This window comes from Solanum dulcamara, chromosome 12 (genome assembly GCF_947179165.1).
Source record: "Solanum dulcamara chromosome 12, daSolDulc1.2, whole genome shotgun sequence".
NCBI lineage: Eukaryota > Viridiplantae > Streptophyta > Magnoliopsida > Solanales > Solanaceae > Solanum > Solanum dulcamara.
In genome coordinates this window covers 64,402,553-64,421,994 of record NC_077248.1, presented here as the reverse complement: position 1 = coordinate 64,421,994, position 19,442 = coordinate 64,402,553, and the positions used below count along the sequence as shown (strand labels likewise).

Genomic DNA, 19,442 nt, shown 5'->3' with positions numbered 1-19,442 from the left:
TACGTGTCTTTAGAATGCAATTTCTTATCTCGAAGTGAAAAGTTCAAGGCTTTCCCAATAAAAACTAGTGATTTGTTCATTTTGATTTTTTAGATTAGAGAGTGTCTGAAAATGAAAAGAGCTTTTATGCATTGTGAAAAGAATAAGATGGTATGAAGAAATTACACTTGTGGTGTAGAAAATATTCAAGCAGCTGCATGGATCCACATTGATATAAATCTCAAGCCTAGACAAGTATTTCTCAAAACCCTGTTCTACTGGGATTCACAGGAAAGATTTAAACTTCTCTCACGAAAAGAAATATGCGCCACCTGACAATTTTACGTTCGTCTCACACCTGTGAAGCATGATACGTGCATCTATAGCAAATAGGAGTACGTACATCTCCATCGAAAAGTCATGTCTACTCATATTACACAATCATCTCTAAAGTCCATCCATATACGCTAACTTTAGCAACCAATAGTTTCATCAGACACATGACATTTACAAAAGGGTTAATATCAACAGAAAGAGTAAGTTCTACACGTCATAGTAGTAAAGCCTCATTCTACGCATATAACAGCTGTGATCGCTCATCAATGTGACTCATTGGAAATATAGGCTCAGCTCTAAACATTAGCGCGATAAAAGTGCAGCAACTTGAGTGGTGATACATATTCCTGCAAAAAGTGCAAAAAGAAAGAGCATAATAAGATCCCTGAACATCACCCCCCTTCTAGTATATAGACAACATAAACTCTAATATTCCAACCTGGAGAAGATCATCATGCTCAGGCGGTAAATCGAAGCCTGTTGAGCAGTTCTGCAATACCTCAGGATTCTTCATCCATTCTTTACGTGCATCACTGAGTTTAATTTTGTGCCTGAACACCTGAAAATCAAGCTAAAGATCTAAGCTAACAAGTACTAATAACTTTGTTCACATCCACTCATAGTCAAAACGCAGCAATCAAGTGATTATAATATGGCAACATGATGGTACAAGTCTAAGTGACCCTCTGGGACCCACCACATTTCCTAGTTCGATGAGCAGACAGGACTCTCATAAATGGGCATTTTGAGAAAATAGAGATCACTAGTGTATCGGAGGATTACTACCCAGAAATAAAGTAATATTTTCTCCCAAGTTGCATTACACATACAGGAACAGGGAGTATTTTCTGTTAGTGAATCTAAGAAGAAATAGGATGTGGAAGAAACAGAAAATGTAAATGAATTGAATAGCATCAGTGTGGTGGTCAACAGCTATCCAAGCACATGAAAAAGCAAAAAAACGCATCCATTTTTGTTTCCCTTTTCCTGTTTCCTTTGGGGGTGGGGGGAGCAAAGAGGTAAGTTAAATTATAGGTGGAAAGAGAGGAATGGAAAATTGCAGGTTGTTTGCAAAACCTCAGAAAGCGAGACAATAGGCTTCTCCAGCTCATCTCCCTCCTCAATGCTTATACCAGTGCCCTGGCATTCTGGACAGAACACTGAGTATATCTGCCTTGCTGCTTTTATCTCATCTTTCTTAACTTTTGCACTGCGTTTGTTTCCTGTCTTCCTCTTAGATCTTCGTTTTGCTTTGGTTCCCATTTTTGGTTCGTCAACAGGTTTATAAGTTTCCAATTCACATAGAAGTATCCAATGAATGAGGCAAGATACGTGAAATACATGGAATGCCTGTGTTAACAAAAGGAACCATAAGTGCATGAATTGTAGTATTTAGGCAATAGATCTTTGGTAAGGTTTGTGGAGAAACAAGTCTACAACATAATATAAACAAATATCATATGGAAAAGACATCAAAACGGAGCAGTGTTTACCCCTGACAAATTTCTACTGCTGCACATAAGTTTTCCAGATTTCCTGCTCAGAAGAGTTGCCACATCCTTACCGGGAAGCATTTTCTGTTGGCAGATATCACACAATCTCTCAGAAGCTACTCGCTGCTGTTTCCTCAACTCTCTCCTCATAGTTTTGCTGGATATAATTCTTGAATTCACTAGTTGATCATCACGTGTTCCCAATATCAGTTTCAGATTTGAGTTATTTGTTGATTGAGATTCTTCTCCGGACGAATCACATTGATTACTAAGAGACTCACTGATATCCTCTGGGTCTGAAAATGACTTCCTCTTCCTCTTTCCAGCACCACTGTTTTCCTCAGATTCTGAATAAGGACTGGAGGGGAGCAAAAATCTGTCATCAAGTAATGTCTTCCTACCCAAATTATAGTTATAAGGAAATGTAATAACCGCAAAGTCATGATCTGGAACCACAGAGGCATCGACATCATCAGAATCCTTCTTTGCCAACCATTCACACCATATTCTACGAATGCTTTTTGAGTCAATGTCACGTACACTAAGCCGGGCAGCGATTTTTCCAATACCAATAAGCTTCACTTCTAGATCAGATAATTCATCTTTCCACAACACATCCGGAATAACCAAGTTATCACTCTCTCCATTATCAGTAAACTCACTATCCAGCAGGCAGTATTCATCATCCTGGGAAACATGTCCATCCCCATCACGTCTCAAGTTGTCATCATATTCAACAATAGCAAGGCTATTTTCATCTGCAAGAAAAGTGTCAACCAGCCTGCTTTTCCCAACATTCACAGCAGGTGAGTGCTTATCTTGCTCCGGATCATTAAAGAAAAGTACACCATCATTGAAGGGCCAAGGATTAGGTTTCAACAATGTGGCTTTAGCAGCAGCGAGCATTTCAGTATGGAGAATACCTTTCAAATGATTAAACAGAACAGAATCGCTATAACATGGAGAATGACATAGCGTGCAGAAAAAGACTAGCCTCTTCCCATCCTCTCTAAGCTCAACGTATATGTGCCCTTGAGACCTCACATTCTGCAAAGTTCTCCTCACTAATTGCTCTTTCAAATTACCACCACTCGTCTTAGGGAAATCTAATTGCCTACCCGCCATTCAATCCGTCCACAAACCAATTTTCCAGTTTCAACTCAGAGAACAACTTCTTGAAAATGATCAACAAAAACAAGTCTCTTAAATCTTTCTAACAGTACTCTGAAAAACAAAAACCAACAGATCTCTTACCAGATTTTCAATATTGTCCATATAATCACAGAAATCACCAAACGCTACTAAATTCTTTAGAATTTTCGCATGAAATACAACAACGAAAGAACTACTTCACACGAATTATGCAGAATTATCAAACAGAGAATTCAGAATTCGGTAATTCCGAATGATCAATTTCCCCCAAAATACCAAACTCAAATTCGCAACAACCTTTACGAAATTCCACACCAAATTCTTCAAATTCAGCTTGATTCAGTGAGAAACAAAAGAGATAAAAAGTAAAATGTAACCAACCCTAGCAGAAGATTTAACAAACCCTAAACTTACAACATCGAGGCGTATTCGGTATTATAGGTATCTTCGTGAACCGTGTAGCTATTCGATTTTTCACAGCGAATCTTCCAGAAGAAACCTCAGAAATCAACGAAAGCAAACACGAATCCTCCATTATCATCTCCATTAACAAAAAAACTTCGTCAATCAAAAAAAAACGAAGAAGGGAACCGAAACAAAAACCGGACTAGAAATCAGAATCAAAGAAGAAGAAACAGAGATTGCATATACAGAGAGTATATATATGTATGTATAGGTAGAGAGAGAAACTGGAACAAGTAAGGTTCGAGAGAGAGAGAGAGAGGAGGGAAGAAGAAGAGACAATTGTGAATTTTAACAAAAATTTGGTGAATATCTGTATTTATTTGGTAAAAACAAAACACAAAAAAATGGACAAATTATGAAATTATTTATCAAATATGAATCCAACGCTTAATAAACCAGAGAACCAAATTATTTATCCGCTTATCTCACTTTTTCTTTTTTTATTCCATACATAATGTCAGCATATTATCAGTATCACTATTATGAATTAATTATCTATGATATTCATTCAATATATTGATATCATACTCATATCATATACGATTAAGTTTAATTCTCTCTGATAGAATATTGAGATACTTGGAATCATACGATAAGCATAGATATGGAGCAAATTTTGTTGAAAATGTCATTCTTGAATGAGATTTGCAATGCACAAATTTAATCAAGGCTTCAATATAGACATTCGATATCGGGTAGGAAACCAAAAAAGGACTATAAGCATGGAAAATAATTTAATTAGTGTTAAGTAAGTGGAATGTCCACTTATGTTTTTAAATGAAGTGGGGCCCACTGAAAGTGGGCATCCCACTGAAAGTGGGCATCCCACTAAATTACTCCTATATAAACATGCCATATTGGCATGAACGGATGTAGAGAAAAAAAACATTTTCTGCTTCGTTATATTTCTTCCTTGTTTTCCCTTTCTCTGTTTCCCTTCCGTTTCCTTATTCTCTCCGTTAAAATTTGTTCATATATAGAATATTTTATAACACGTTATCAGCACGAGGCTCCGGCTAATTTTTCAAGGTAACAAAAAGTGGTAAGAGTTTTATTTAAATTTATTTTCATAAAATGGCAAATATTTCAAAAATTGAATTTGTTGCTTTGGATATCTCTGGAAAAGATTACTCCTCATGGGCACTAGATGTCGAAATTCATCTTGAATCGATGGGTCTGGCAGACACCATCAAAGACGATAACACGGCATCTAGTCAAGACCGTGCAAAAGCTATGATTTTCCTCCGCCACCATCTCGACGAGGGTCTTAAATTACAATATCTTACATTAAAAGATCCCTTGAAATTGTGGAAAAATTTAAAAGAAAGGTATGACCACCTGAAGTTGGTCATGCTTCCACAAGCACGTTATGACTGGTTAAATCTGAGACTGATGGACTTTAAAAATATAACTGAATATAATTCTGCTTTATTTAGAATTATAGCTCAGTTAACTTTATGCGGAGATGAAATCACGGAACAAGATAAACTTGAAAAAACATACTCCACATTTCCACCCGCGAATATGCTCCTGCAGCAGCAATATCGCGAAAAAGGCTTTAAAAAATATTCTGAATTACTTTCTCACCTTCTTATTGCTGAAAGACATAATGAACTATTAATGAAAAATCATGATAGTCGGCCAGTTGGTTCTTTGCCACTCCCTGAAGTGAATCAGGCAAATTCTAACCAACGAGAAAGAGGCCATTGCCCCAGTCGTGGTCGTGGTCGTGGTCGTAGTCAAAGAAGAAATTTTAATTATGATGCTCGGCTGGCACCGAGAAATAACCAGCAATATAAAAGGCAGGGTAAAAAGCCAGAAGCTTTACCGAAGAATAATTCAGAAACAATATGTCATAGATGTGGAGGTGTGGGGCACTGGTCGCGAATTTGCCGGTCATCAAAACGATTGGTTCAGCTATATCAGGCATCGTTAAAGAGGGCAGAAAATAATCCAGAGACAAATTTTATCTCTGAGGACAATATTGAGCCCATGCATCTGGATGTAGCTGATTTCTTTAATTTTCCAGAAGTAAATATAAATGTTGATAAGCCAGATAATATTTAAACAATTCTCTTTGTTGTTGTATTTATTAAATATTATGTTTATATTTTTCTAGATCCATGTAATAAAATAAAATTTTGTATAATAAATTATGTATTTATTATAATATTTACTTTCTTTCTTTGTGAAGAAAATATGGAAATGCGTCAAATCTTGTTTGGATCAATGATAAATCACGAGGATATTTGTGTAATTGATAGTGGAACAACACATGCTATATTTAAAGACGAGAAATATTTTTCCAATTTACTTAGAAGAAAAGCTAATGTTACTACAATTTCTGGTAATTCAAAAATGATAGAAGGCTCCGGAAGAGCTACTATAATTCTGCCTAAGGGAACAAAAATTGTTATAGAAGATGCACTATTTTCTTCTAAGTCCCCAAGAAACTTGTTAAGTTTTAAAGATATCCGCAGAAATGGATATCATGTTGAGACACTAAATGAAATAAATATTGAATATCTTGGTATAACCAAGAGTGTCTCAGGCCAAAAATATATTTTGGAAAAATTACCAACTTTGTCATCTGGCCTATATTATGCAAAAATTAGTGCAATTGAAGCACATATGATCGTAAACCAGAAGTTTATTGATCCAAATACATTTGTGCTATGGCATGATCGAATAGGTCATCCTGGATCAATAATGATGAGACGAATTCTTGAAAATTCAACTGGACATCCGTTAAAGAACCAGAAGATTCTTACAAATGATGAATTTTCATGTGCTGCTTGTTATCAAGGCAAATTAATTGCCAGACCATCGACCCTGAAGGTTGGCATCGAATCTCCTGGTTTTTTAGAGCGTATACATGGAGATATATGTGGACCTATTCATCCACCTAGTGGATTGTTTAGATATTTTATGGTCCTAATAGATGCATCATCTAGATGGTCTCATGTGTGCTTATTATCATCTCGCAACCTGGCATTTGCAAAGTTGTTAGCACAAATAATAAGATTAAGGGCGCAATTCTCAGATTATCCAATTAAGGCCATTCGCCTTGATAATGCTGAAGAATTTACATCCCAAGCTTTTAATGATTATTGCTTAGCAATTGGGATAAAAATTGAACATCCTGTTGCTCATGTTCATACTCAAAATGGCCTTGCAGAGTCATTTATAAAGCGCCTACAATTGATAGCAAGACCTTTACTAATGAAAACAAAATTGCCAATTACTGTTTGGGGTCATGCTATCTTACATGTAGCAGCACTTGTACGTCTCAGACCGACACATTATAATAAATATTCTCCGTCACAATTAGTATTTGGTCATGAACCAAATATAGCCCATTTAAGAATTTTTGGTTGTGCAGTATACGTGCCTGTAGCACCACCACAACGTACAAAAATGGGCCCTCAACGAAGGTTGGGCATATATGTTGGGTTTGACTCACCATCCATAATTCGATACCTTGAACCGTTGACTGGAGATTTATTCACTGCTCGATTTGCAGATTGTCGGTTTGATGAAACAATTTTCCCGCCATTAGGGGGAGAGAAAAAGGAACCCGAAAAAGAAAAAGAAATTGCGTGAAAAGTTTCATCACTATCACATTTTGATCCACGCACCCGCACATGTGAGCAGGAGGTCCAGAAGATCATCCACTTACAGAAAATAGCAAATCAAATGCCAGATGCATTTACTGATTTGAAACGGATAACTAAGTCACATATCCCTGCAGTGAATGTACCTATCCGAATTGATGTCCCAAAAGGACCATCTACAAGTATCATAGCTTCTAAATCTCAAACACGCCAGAAGCGTGGTAGACCGTTAGGTTCAAAGGATAAAAATCCTAGAAAAAGAAGCGTAAGAAATAATAAAGATGATACTACACAGGAACTTCCTGAAGAAGGTCAAGGTTTGAGTAATCCTGATATTCCTGAAGAAATCAGTGAACCCGATACTCAAGTGAATGAAGAACTTTCAATAAGTTCTACCGGTGATGAGATAAATTTAGATCGATCAAAAATTACGGTGGATAATGTTTTTGCGTATAATGTTGCAATTAACCTCATGCAAGATAGTGAAAGTCTTGAACCTAAATCCGTTGAAGATTGTCGACGTAGATGTGATTGGCCAGAATGGCAAAAGGTAATTCAATCAGAATTAGACTCACTTGCTAAACGTGAGGTTTTTGGACCTGTAGTCCAAACCCCTAAAGGTGTAAAACCAGTTGGCTATAAATGGGTTTTTGTGCGAAAACGAAATGAGAAAAATGAAATTGTAAGATACAAGGCACGCCTTGTTGCACAAGGATTTTCTCAAAGACCGGGAGTCAACTATGAAGAAACATATTCACCAATTATGGATGGAATAACATTTCGATATCTCATCAGTTTAGCTGTACATAAAAATCTTGAAATACACCTAATGGATGTGGTTACAGCTTACCTTTATGGTTCACTTGATAATGAAATTTACATGAAAATCCCAGAAGGATTAAAATTGCCTGAAGCATGTAAAAAGTCTCGGGAAGTATATAAAACTCGAAAGATCATTATATGGTCTGAAACAATCAGGGCGTATGTGATATAATCGCCTAAGTGAGTACTTAATAAATGAAGGTTATATTAATGATGTTATTTGTCCATGTGTTTTTATTAAGAAAACGGAATCAGAGTTTATTATACTCGCCGTTTATGTTGATGACATAAATCTCATTGGAACCCCTGAAGAGGTCCAAAAGGCAATTGAATATCTAAAGAAAGAATTTGAAATGAAAGACCTTGGAAAGACAAAACTTTGTCTAGGTCTGCAAATTGAACATTTAGCAGACGGAGTTTTTGTCCATCAATCTGCCTACACTGAGAAAATCTTAAAAAGATTTTACATGGACAATGCACATCCATTAAGTACTCCAATGGTTGTTCGATCACTTGAAGTGGAAAAAGATCAATTTCGACCTCCAGAAGAGGATGAAGAAATTCTTAGTCCTGAAGTACCATATCTCAGTGCTATTGGTGCACTTATGTATCTTGCTAACGCAACTAGGCCTGATATAACATTTTCTGTTAATTTGCTAGCAAGGTATAGTTCTTCCCCAACGCGAAGGCATTGGAACGGTATCAAACACATTTTGCGATACCTGAAGGGTACGATTGATATGGGTTTGTTTTATACTAACAAAGGTTGCGCAGACCTTATTGGTTATGCAGATGCAGGTTATTTATCGGACCCACATAAAGCCCGATCTCAAACAGGCTATCTATTTACACACGGAGGAACTGCTATATCATGGCGATCTACAAAGCAGTCCATTGTTGCTACTTCTTCAAACCATGCTGAAATAATAGCAATTCACGAAGTAAGTAGAAAATATGTGTGGTTGAGATCGATGATACAGTTCATCAAAGAAAGATGTGGCCTGGAAAATGATGTCAAAGTACCCACAATTATATTCGAAGACAATGCCGCGTGCATAGCTCAATTGAAAGGTGGCTTCATAAAAGGAGACAGAACGAAACATATTTCACCAAAATTATTCTTCACACATGATCTTCAGAAGAATGGTGATATTGATGTACAACAAGTTCGTTCAAGTGATAATCTTGCAGATTTATTCACAAAGGCATTACCTACATCAACTTTTGAGAAATTAAGATATAAAGTTGGAATGCGCCGTCTCCAAAATATCAAATGAAGCTTTCATCAGGGGGAGTAAAATACGCGCTGCACTCTTTTTTCCTTAACCAAGGTTTTGTCCCACTGGGTTTTCCTGGTAAGGTTTTTAATGAGGCAGCATTCAAGGCGTATTACCATATGTGTGTATTTTTTTTCCTTCACTAGGTTTTTTTTTTCCCACTGGGTTTTTCCTAGGAAAGTTTTTAACGAGACACAATAACTATGTATTTTATTTCTTGTAAAGTGTTTTTTTTATAGAGGCACATTACACGTGGACATCCAAGGGGGAGTGTTAAGTAAGTGGAATGTCCACTTATGTTTTTAAATGAAGTGGGGCCCACTGAAAGTGGGCATCCCACTAAATTACTCCTATATAAACATGTCATATTGGCATGAACGGATGTAGAGAAAAAAAACATTTTCTGCTTCGTTATATTTCTTCCTTGTTTTCCCTTTCTCTGTTTCCCTTCCGTTTCCTTATTCTCTCCGTTAAAATTTGTTCAGATATAGAATATTTTATAACAATTAGTTTTTTCTTTCCTTTGTGTTTTTTCTGTTATTTTTAAATAGTACTATATATTTTGTTTAAACAATTTTACACATAAGTGAATTGCCAACTGGCTGAATCTCGTGTTAGTTTTATATATTCATTTTCTTCTCATTGAGTATGATGTTTAGATTTTTTTTTTAAAACATCCCTATAATGTGATGTGATTGATAAGGTTAATTGGGAATCTTAAATATTCAATACTACTTGAACTTTCATTTTTCTTTTCCCAACCACTAATTTGACAAAAAAAATGATAAGATTATTGACATTTAACTAGAGATTTCGAAATTATTTTTTTTAAAAAAACTTAGCATAGTTAGTTATAAGTTACCAGTTGATGTTAGTAGGGTGTCTCTTACACATTGTTGAGATGGATGTTACATATTGTTTTACTATGTATCATGTATATATTGAATTGTTGAGATGGATGTATGGCCATATTAAAAACGATAAGATTATGAATGAGGATATTCGGGAGAAGGTGAGAGTGGCCTCTGCGGTGGATAAGTTGAGAAAAGTAAGATTGAAATGGTTTGGACATGTGAAGAGGAGATGCGTAGATGCACTAGTGAGAAGGTGCGAGAGGTTAGTTATAGAGGGTTCGAGGAGAGGTAGAGGTAAGCTGAATAAGTATTGGAGAAAGGTAAAAAGACATGATATGATACAACTACAGGTTATCGAGAACATGACTTTAGATAGGATGGTGTGTAGAACTCGTATTATGGTTGAATATTAGTAGGTAGTGTAGTCGGCTTGCTTAGGTGATTGGTGTTTCTCATAGTACTAGTTGTCGTATTGTAGCTCTTGTTTTCATTAATATATCCTAGTATGTTCTGTATTGTGTTTTGAGCATCGCATTATGTTGTTGTTTTTGCTCTCTTCTAGTAGACCTTACACTATCTTCTTGTTATCAGCTATATTTCTTAACTGTCCTCTTTTTCTTTGTACCTGGATTTGCTGCACTTGAGCCGATGGTGTTTTGAGAACAGTCTCTCTATCTGCACGAGATAGTGTTAAGGATTGTGTACATTCTACCCTCCTCAGACCCCACTTGTGATATTTCATTGGATATATTGTTGTTGTTGTTGTAATATTTGAATAGATAATGAATATAATATTGTTCTATATCGTTATATAATGTGACATCTTAACAATTTGAATGATAAACTTATAAGAAATGTAGGATACGGAGTAGAGATATTATAAAAGATAGGATAAAGAATAAAACAAGATTATTAAGTAATAATTAAAAACAAAATAAAAAGAAAATATTAAAATAACAATCAATCACACTAAATTAATCGTTACACAAAATTATAAAAAAAAATTAACAATAAACTTAAACAACATGATACAATTAAATTTATCGTAAAGCTAATTCCCAACTGGCGGAATCTCGTGTCAATATCAAACCTTGTATGATGTTAAAAAAATGCACATGATTCATGATGTCTTCTTCGATTCGAAAGTCTACCAACCATAATTAATTTTTCTAATTTAACTTTTATATATATATATATATATATATAACAATTGAGTAATGAGTTTTTTATATTATTAATATAATATAAATTAGCTTACAAAAAGTATTGCCATGGGCTTATGGTGCTCGTGAATTCAAGTACGTTTTTTTACATTTTCTTAATGATTTGACATGATATATAGGTTCTGGAAAAGACGAATATGGTTTTCGTCTCTAAAGGTTGATCCTAATTTGTGACGGAGTCAAAAATTTATTAAGAAGCATCAAAATATAAAAAAGTAAACACAAGAGTTTAGGAGTGTGTATATGTAATATATATATGTATATAGATTTCTTTGTTTACCTAACTACACAATATAATTTTTTGACTAAGATGTATCGATTAACATCTCTCAAGTACATGAGGCTCCGCGACTAATCCTAACATACCAGTCATTGTTATTAATTTTGTCAAATGAGCATTTTTATTACCGACAACTTTCAAACATATTATTACTTTTTTAAAAAATTTCATATTCAATCAAACTAAAGCGAAAGAATCCATCACACAATTAAACCATAAAAATAGAGAAACATAAAGGTTGTTGAATAGAACGCTACAAAAATACCAAGACTCTTTACATTTATATCTTTTCAAGAACCAACATTGCAAATTATACATAGTGACATAAAATCAAACTTCTCCCCAATGCTCAAAACCCCTCAAAGAAAATAAAAAGAAATTAGTAAAACCTACACCATGTTTAAAAAAAAACAAATTTTAATAATTTCAACTCCTTATGTGCTTGACCTTGTACCAACCCTTCTTGCAAGAATCTCCCACAATTTTCACTCCCTTCTTGAAAAAGATCTTCAATTCTTGTGCTCTCTCCTTCACTTGCTTCTCAAAACTTCCCATATTTCCCTTTCCCTATAAAAATATAGAAGAAAAAAAATCACAAACCAATACTCAAGAAAAGATAGAAATCAAAAGATTTCAAGAATGAAACAAGGGCGAAAACCATCTTATCTTGGACAAACACTAACAGTGACAGACGTGCAAAAACAATTCTTACCAATACTTTAGCCGACTTCTACGCAATGCAACAATTTCGTTGTATTACAATCTATAAGAGAGATACTCCGTTTGTTCCTTTATATATGTTGGAGTAATTTAAAGGAGCAAGCAAACTAAACTTATATATGCCTATTATTTCTTAGATGTCAAGAGAATGTTCAACCAAAAAAGCAAAAGTTTTTAAAGGAGTTGGGCTTCGTGGGATCCAACTCATAAGGTACATTATTGTTAGAAGATATAGACGTGAAGGAAGTTTCTATATAATTTCTTTTTTTTTTGTTATATATATGTATATAATATTTTTTATAATTATACTTTTATGAATTTTAAAAGAATGACATTAGGCCTTTTAATGTTTGCGAGTTATTGCATAAAAATAGGGGCGGTTCAACATAATTCGAGGTGTAAAGCAAGTTTTTTATTAGAGCCTAAAATATAAATAAACTTTCATGTGTATTTATTTATTTTTCTAACTTTTTAGATGCAATTTATTACTTAATTATCTTTTATAAATGATTTCTTTAAATACATTTTTTTAATTATTAATTTTAGGTAAGATTTTATCAATTCAATGTTATAAATATCTTTTTACTGAGGTAATTATTATATGAATTGTTAACATAATTCTATAAGTAATAAGTTGACAAACTTTAAACAAAGATAAGAGTTAGAACCATAGAATCTGATTTAAGAAGTTGATAACTTGGTATACCATACTTTTATGTTTGTTTTGATGGTTGAAAATTTAAGAAGAAATTAAAAAGAATTTGTAATTCACTTTATTCAACACTTTTCAACTATTGTTTAGTATTTTTGACAGAGTATTACTCTAACTTATCAAAAATTTGAAGAAAGCGAGTGCAAAAGGAATTAAAAAAAGATAAATAATGTGAATTTTAGCAAAAAGAATGTAAGAAGGCACAATAATATTTTCCTGATAAAAATAATTAATTTATCATAACTAATTAATTTTTTTCTATAAAAAATTAACACAATTTATTATAGGTAAAAGATTGAGGCACCCCAAAATTGGAGGCCTAAGGTATATGCCTTAAATTTTATACGTAAGAGCGATATAAGTGGTCAATTTAATCAGCGCACATACAAAAATGATAGCAACTGCGGATTCTCGTGGGTTCCAAATTATATATGCTTTACTTGCACTACAAGATGATGGTTATTTAGCTTTTTGGTACAAAACTTTTGGAAAAGAAATACTTTATTTCAATTTTATAACTTTCAAGACTTTCCTTGTGCTTTTCTTTTCCTTTTAAATTAAAATTGTTGTATAAACAACATAACAAAGACTCCAGAAAGGTAAAAGAAATAGTAGGGGATGAACCCAGAAAAAGTAAAAGGAAAGAGAGCAATCTAACACAGAGAGAAACATCAATGCTGAAAAATACATTTAGGTGTTGTAAGCAATTTGATAATTAAAAATATAATTATATATCTATATCAAAGTGTTGAATATGATAATTTTAAGTAGTTCATATGTATTTGATAAACATTTTTATATGTTAAAATGAATAAGATGTTCTTAAGATTATTTACAAAAATTATAAATTTAAAAGTATTTTCGCATAAAAGACGATGAATGATAGAATTAGAATAGAGAAATGATTAAAAAGTTATGGTTTAGCTAGGAAGAATGTTTTTGGGGACTACGAAAGATATTATGAATAAAATCATAAAAGAAAAAAAACTTGATCAAACCAGATTTCTTATAAGATGTAAAATGATAAGTTGAGGTGACCGACTTATAACTTTTGATCGATTCCAACTTACAAGTGCTTGCATGATGATAAGCATTGTTTGTGTTTATGTTGAATTATTATAAGTTGTGATTTTGATGATCAAAAATATTTATAAGCTAATTTGATCAACTCATAGGATTAACAAAAATCACGCTCTTTAGCAACCACGAATGTAATATTAATCTACACTACCTTCAAGTAGGGGTGTACATAGACCGGGTTGGTTCGAATTTTTTACAAACCAAACCAAACTATTTGTGTCGGGTTATTAAATCTATAAACCAAACCAAACCAATTAAAGTCGGGTTTTTCGATATCAATTTTTCTCGGGTTTTTCCGGTTTTTTCGGGGTTTTCGGGTTTCTCGGATTTTTTTGGATTTTTTTGGATTTTTTGGGTTTTTCATAGTATCTACTAAAAAGCACAGAGCAATGCTTCTTAAAAAGAGTTCTAGTACAAAATATCAACATATAAGATGGATGCAGAACACTGTTTGAAGTTTTAACTTTATAATATAACTTTATAAGATGAGCTTTTTTTGTATATTATTTAGATGAGCATCTCAAGTCCAAATCTAAATGTAAGAAAGAAAACAAAAATTATGAAAAAAATTTAAAAAATATTTATAAATTACATTTTTCGGATTTTTTGGGTTTTTCATAGTATCTACTAAAAAGCACAGAGCAATGCTTCTTAAAAAGAGTTCTAGTACAAAATATCAACATATAAGATGGATGTAGAACACTGTTTGAAGTTTTAACTTTATAATATAACTTTATAAGATGAACTTTTTTTGTATATTATTTAGATGAGCTTCTCAAGTCCAAATCTAAATGTAAGAAAGAAAATAAAAATTATGAAAAAAATTTAAAAAATATTTATAAATTACATTTTAATAAATATTTTTATGTATAACATAGTTTAAAATTAGTATATCTATAATTGGATCGGTTTGGTTTTTTTTAGTTAAAATCAAACCAACTCTATAATGGTCGGATTTTTTTTCCAAACACCAAACCAAGTCAAACCAAACCACTAGTCGGGTTTTTTTCCGATTTGATTCGATTTGTCGGTTTGATGCGATTTATCAATTTGCCCTGTACAGCCCTACCTTCAAGTTCAACTATGTATATGTAATGTAAAGTAATACTAATAGAATCATATATATGTGTAGTAATAATATATACAAGAATCCTTCCCATTGACTTTTAAAAAAAAAATGAAAAAAGAGTGGGATCCCAATCACCTCATTTCTTGCTTTGCCTTCTACTTTTAGTATGTTTCACTCCAGTGGTGGAACTAGAAATTTTATGAAGGGGATTCAAAAAAAAAATAAACACGCTAATCAGAAAAAAATGGGCTTATTAGAATTCAAACCCGCGAGCTGAGATAAGCTAAGGCAAAATATTGAACCCCATTTGCCACTAAGCTAGTCATTTGGGCTTATGCTCAGGGGTTCAATGTTAAATATATACACATAAATTAAAAAATTTATCTTATATATACAGTGTAATTTTTTAATGAAAAGAGTTTGAATGACTCCTTTCACTTGCACGTGGGTCCGCCCCTGTTTCACTCTACCTATATATTTTTAGTTTGATGGAAGGAAACAAATTCCTCGAAAATTTGAAGGAAAAAAAACAACCATTTGCTTTGAATCAAATCCCACCATCCAAGTACCAACTTCAATTATTCTCTTATGATTTTATTCACATGATATCACATGGAAAAATTTGGTTCTAAAAGCTTCAAAATCTCAATAATTTAATAAGGGGGAAATGCAACATGACTCAAACATGATGGAATATAAACTTCATAGATATAGTAAGAATAATGACCCCATCTATTTCCTCCAAAATTCTAATAACAATAAATTAAGGACAACAAAATTAGTCCATGAAAATATAACGCTACACTTAATATCGCTCATTTTATGTCAACTCAAAATCTCAGTGAAATTAAATTAATTCTTTTGTTGCTGCCCAGGATCGAACTGGGGACCTTTAGTGTGTAAGACTAACGTGATAATCACTACACCACAGCAACTTGATAATACAATAGACTCTAGTAATTATGTTTTTTATATCCCCTCGAATGGTTCTACCCGACATAAATTCAGATTAGTTGGACTCCAATGCAAATACCGACCATCGGATGAACAATCAAAATCAAAAATAGTTTTTTTTTCATTTAGTTTATGCTATAGTTGCTAAAATAGTGATAAATCTTTTTAACTCATAGTTTTGATAAATTCAAGTTTCAGAGCTCGTTCACTTTGAGCTAAATATGAATGGATTAAAATGAATCGAGTTAATATATACGAGGGTCATTTATCAGCTCAAAAATTACTTGGATTAAGAGGAGATGGGATCAAGTAAAATGAAAACTTATTTCAAATAAAATGAAAACTTAATTCAAAAATAAATAAATAATTTTTATGACCATACGGGTCCATCTATTTGTTGAGTCTGATCCTTCTAATTATAACTCTACAAGGATACCTCAAATATGAAATGATTGATTTATAGTATTGTTCTATAAGCTGAAAGGAAATCATAGAGATTTGGTACTTTAACTAACAGTCTGTAACAGATACTCCCTCTATTTGATCTAATACCGCATGGTTTCGTTGATCGATTACAACACCAAGACCTTATTGTATATTCAAGTCAAATTTTGAGAATTGAACGACTTTTTCTTTAATAATGTTCTTTTTAAAAAATTCTAAAGATTCTATATTGAATTTACAAACAAAAATTTTTACTCTCGAAATTATTAGTATCACGTAAATTAGGACAGGACGGAGTGGAAACCTCGACCCCGGCGAAAGTGCGATGTGTCTGGAAACTCGAGATTGTAAATGGATTCAAGTAATTCTCGTAAAATCGAGAATAAAGTTTTCATTCGCCAGAATGACACACTTCTATTCCGGGGACAAATATGTGTTTCCTCAAGACAGTGACTTGTGTCATGATATCTTGAAGAAGGCGCATAGCTCACCTTTTTTCCTGCACCTAGGGAGCACGAAGATGATCACACAGAATCTTCATATATAGCCAATTTTCCATTTCTGATAGAAGGTGTTATCCAAAAACTTTCATAACATTGGCGTGATTCGATCTGATTATACCATAGACTCTACTTTAATACGTGTAGAGAAAAGCTACGCATTTTAGTTATTTGATTGGTTTAGGGTCGGTGTATTAAGAGTTTTACTCTTAATAAAGTATTTAAAATAACTGTATAACTAACAGAAAATCTTAACTTTATGGAATTGATGAAATTAATTAAGGGTATCCTAATAATGTAGGACTAATAAACAATGTAATCTTTAACTGTACTACTTAATTAATTAACCTATACATCATAGCTACCAATATATTTGTGAATTGTATGATTTTGATGATAGAACCGTGAACCAGGTTCCTGATGATGAAACAGAAGCGATAGATAAATAATATATTATTATATATATTATATATGATAGCTGGAATATATTATTGCATTGGACGGCTGGAAGAAAATCATTGAAAAAGAAAAAGCAGGACTAGGACATGAGTCCAATTCAAAAGAGGAAAGGAAATTATTTATGGAATTAATTTGTGAATAGGAGACAGTATCTTATTCGACTAAAGCAAGGAGAAAGTATGTGTTATATATATAAAACAAAAAGGATAGGGTAAAAATCACCTTTTTGCAAAAAGTTGAATTGGCGAATCAAAACAACAAGGAGGAGAAAAAACATCTTGATCTAAAGCTATTGCCGAAATAGTTACCAAGTTGTAATAGTTTCTAGGGTGTGATTAAAAGTTGAGTGTTTGTGAAAGTTTGTGACAAGAAGCGAGTTTGACTTATTGGAGAGTAGACGAAATAGTTTGAGAAGACTATTGAGGTGAGGTACTAAAGTTAGTCCCTTAGATTGCTAAGTTATAATCTGAAACTTTGTTCTTGTTATATATAAAGTGAATCTGAAAAGCCTACGAGCTGTAGGGCGTGAGGTTTTGCTCCCTTGAGCAAGGAGCTTTTTACACGATAAACAATTGTGTTTGTGAATATCGTTTTACTGTGTTACTACAATCTAAGAATCAGGTTCTTAGATTCTTTCAATATTCCCTCCGTTCCAAAACATTTATCATAATGTTTTTTAAGAGTCAAATTATATGAATTTTAATTAATATTTTAAAATATTTTATCTTTTTTATTATATTGATATGATTTTATAATTTATAGTACTTTTCGTATGATTTTTGAATATCTGAATTGTAATTAACTCTCAAAAATCAAAGCGTCACAATTATTTTAGAACGACGGAGTATTTATCAGTTTCCTGCACACGTGTACTACGTACATAATCTATATTTTTAAAGTATAAATTGTAGAGAAAATATCAGAAGTGCATAATATAATTCCTTGGAATGTTGAGAAGGTTTATTATATATATTCCGTCAGTTTAAATTGATTGTTCGATTTTGAATTGACACAAAAAAAATTTAAAAAAAATAAAAATTTTGTAGTGTTAAACTAAAGATATATTAAATATACTAAAATATTTTTTAATCTTATGATCTTAAAAATGTTATGCAAAAAGTTAAAATTTAAAAGTTCTTTTTCTCATTTTACCTTAGAGTAATTGTTTTTTTTTTCATTATAAATACCTCAATTATGAGTTAATGATACATAAATAGAGTAAAAATTAATGAAGAAAAATTATATTTTAAAACATAAATAAGGGTAATTAAAATAGTCAAACACCCTTCATAATTAGTTACTCCTTCCATCTTAATTAATATGACATAATTTATGTTCCGAGAGTCAAATAATTTTTTTTTGATTATAAGTATATGTTAATTATTTTTTAAAATTGTTAAGAATTGTATATTCGAATACACGATCAAAATGAAAGAAAAAATTAACTCTCAAATCTAGACTATATCATATCAATTAAAATAGAAGAAACAATATATTTTTTTAAAAGTGCATAAATAAAAAATACGATAAATAATTTAAAACACAAAAAATATTGTCCATTCGTTATTACTCTTTCGAACCGTAGATTTTCTCTTTCTTATTTCTAAAGAAAAAGTCGCTCCCACTTCGTGCAAAGAACATAATAACGTGTCAATCATTGAATATAGTAAAAGTTAGACATGTTTTTGCCTAAAATAATTATGAAGTGTGTGTGTGATTGGTGATCCATTTGTTGGATAGATAAGGAACGCACGAGGCATGTTTTTGCCTCAACCCTAATATATAATTCTTACACTTCGAAGGCTAGAGTTGTTAGAATATATACTGTTAATCATGCGTTTAGATATTGTATTATTTATTGAATAATTATTTATTTATTTATTTAATTTAATAAAATATTATATTATATAGATTATTTTGTCATATATGTGTCCTCAACTTATATAGTAGATGATTTGGTGTATAGAGTTTGAGTTTATACAGAGAAGATTAAATCATCGGTTCTTATA

The 19,442-nt window shown here is 32.4% G+C and overlaps 1 protein-coding gene, 1 long non-coding RNA gene and 1 other non-coding gene across 4 annotated transcripts; all 3 read right to left on the bottom strand.

The window, feature by feature from the left end:
• Window positions 1–184: 184 nt before the first annotated feature.
• Window positions 185–3,684, bottom strand: LOC129876700 (uncharacterized). Of its 2 annotated transcripts, XM_055952193.1 has the most exons (5): window positions 3,375–3,684; window positions 1,809–3,032; window positions 1,393–1,665; window positions 755–874; window positions 185–662 (listed from the first exon to the last, which is right to left on the bottom strand). In XM_055952193.1, exons 2-5 carry the CDS (start codon window positions 2,931–2,933, stop codon window positions 612–614), a joined length of 1,569 nt encoding a protein of 522 aa, XP_055808168.1. In that variant the 5' UTR covers window positions 2,934–3,032; window positions 3,375–3,684; the 3' UTR covers window positions 185–611. The 2 variants fall into 2 exon arrangements, with proteins under 2 accessions (XP_055808168.1, XP_055808167.1); XM_055952192.1 differs by having other exon boundaries at window positions 1,809–3,684.
• Window positions 3,685–11,757: 8,073 nt separating this feature from the next.
• LOC129877040 (uncharacterized) lies at window positions 11,758–12,392 on the bottom strand. The gene is made up of 2 exons (XR_008763458.1): window positions 12,208–12,392; window positions 11,758–12,062 (listed from the first exon to the last, which is right to left on the bottom strand). It is a non-coding gene; the product is annotated as an uncharacterized LOC129877040 (long non-coding RNA).
• A 3,546-nt stretch (window positions 12,393–15,938) lies between these two features.
• Window positions 15,939–16,011, bottom strand: TRNAV-UAC (transfer RNA valine (anticodon UAC)). The gene has a single exon. It is a non-coding gene; the product is annotated as a tRNA-Val (tRNA).
• Between the last annotated feature and the right edge of the window lie 3,431 nt (window positions 16,012–19,442).

Coding starts and splice junctions, on each gene's coding strand:
- LOC129876700 (XM_055952192.1), bottom strand. CDS start 2,933: ATGGCGGGTAGGCAATTAGATTTCCCTAAGACGAGTGGTGGTAATTTG. Junction 1,666..1,808: donor GCAGTAGAAATTTGTCAGGG/GTAAACACTGCT, acceptor TTGTTAACACAG/GCATTCCATGTATTTCACGT. Junction 663..754: donor AGCATGATGATCTTCTCCAG/GTTGGAATATTA, acceptor CACTTTTTGCAG/GAATATGTATCACCACTCAA.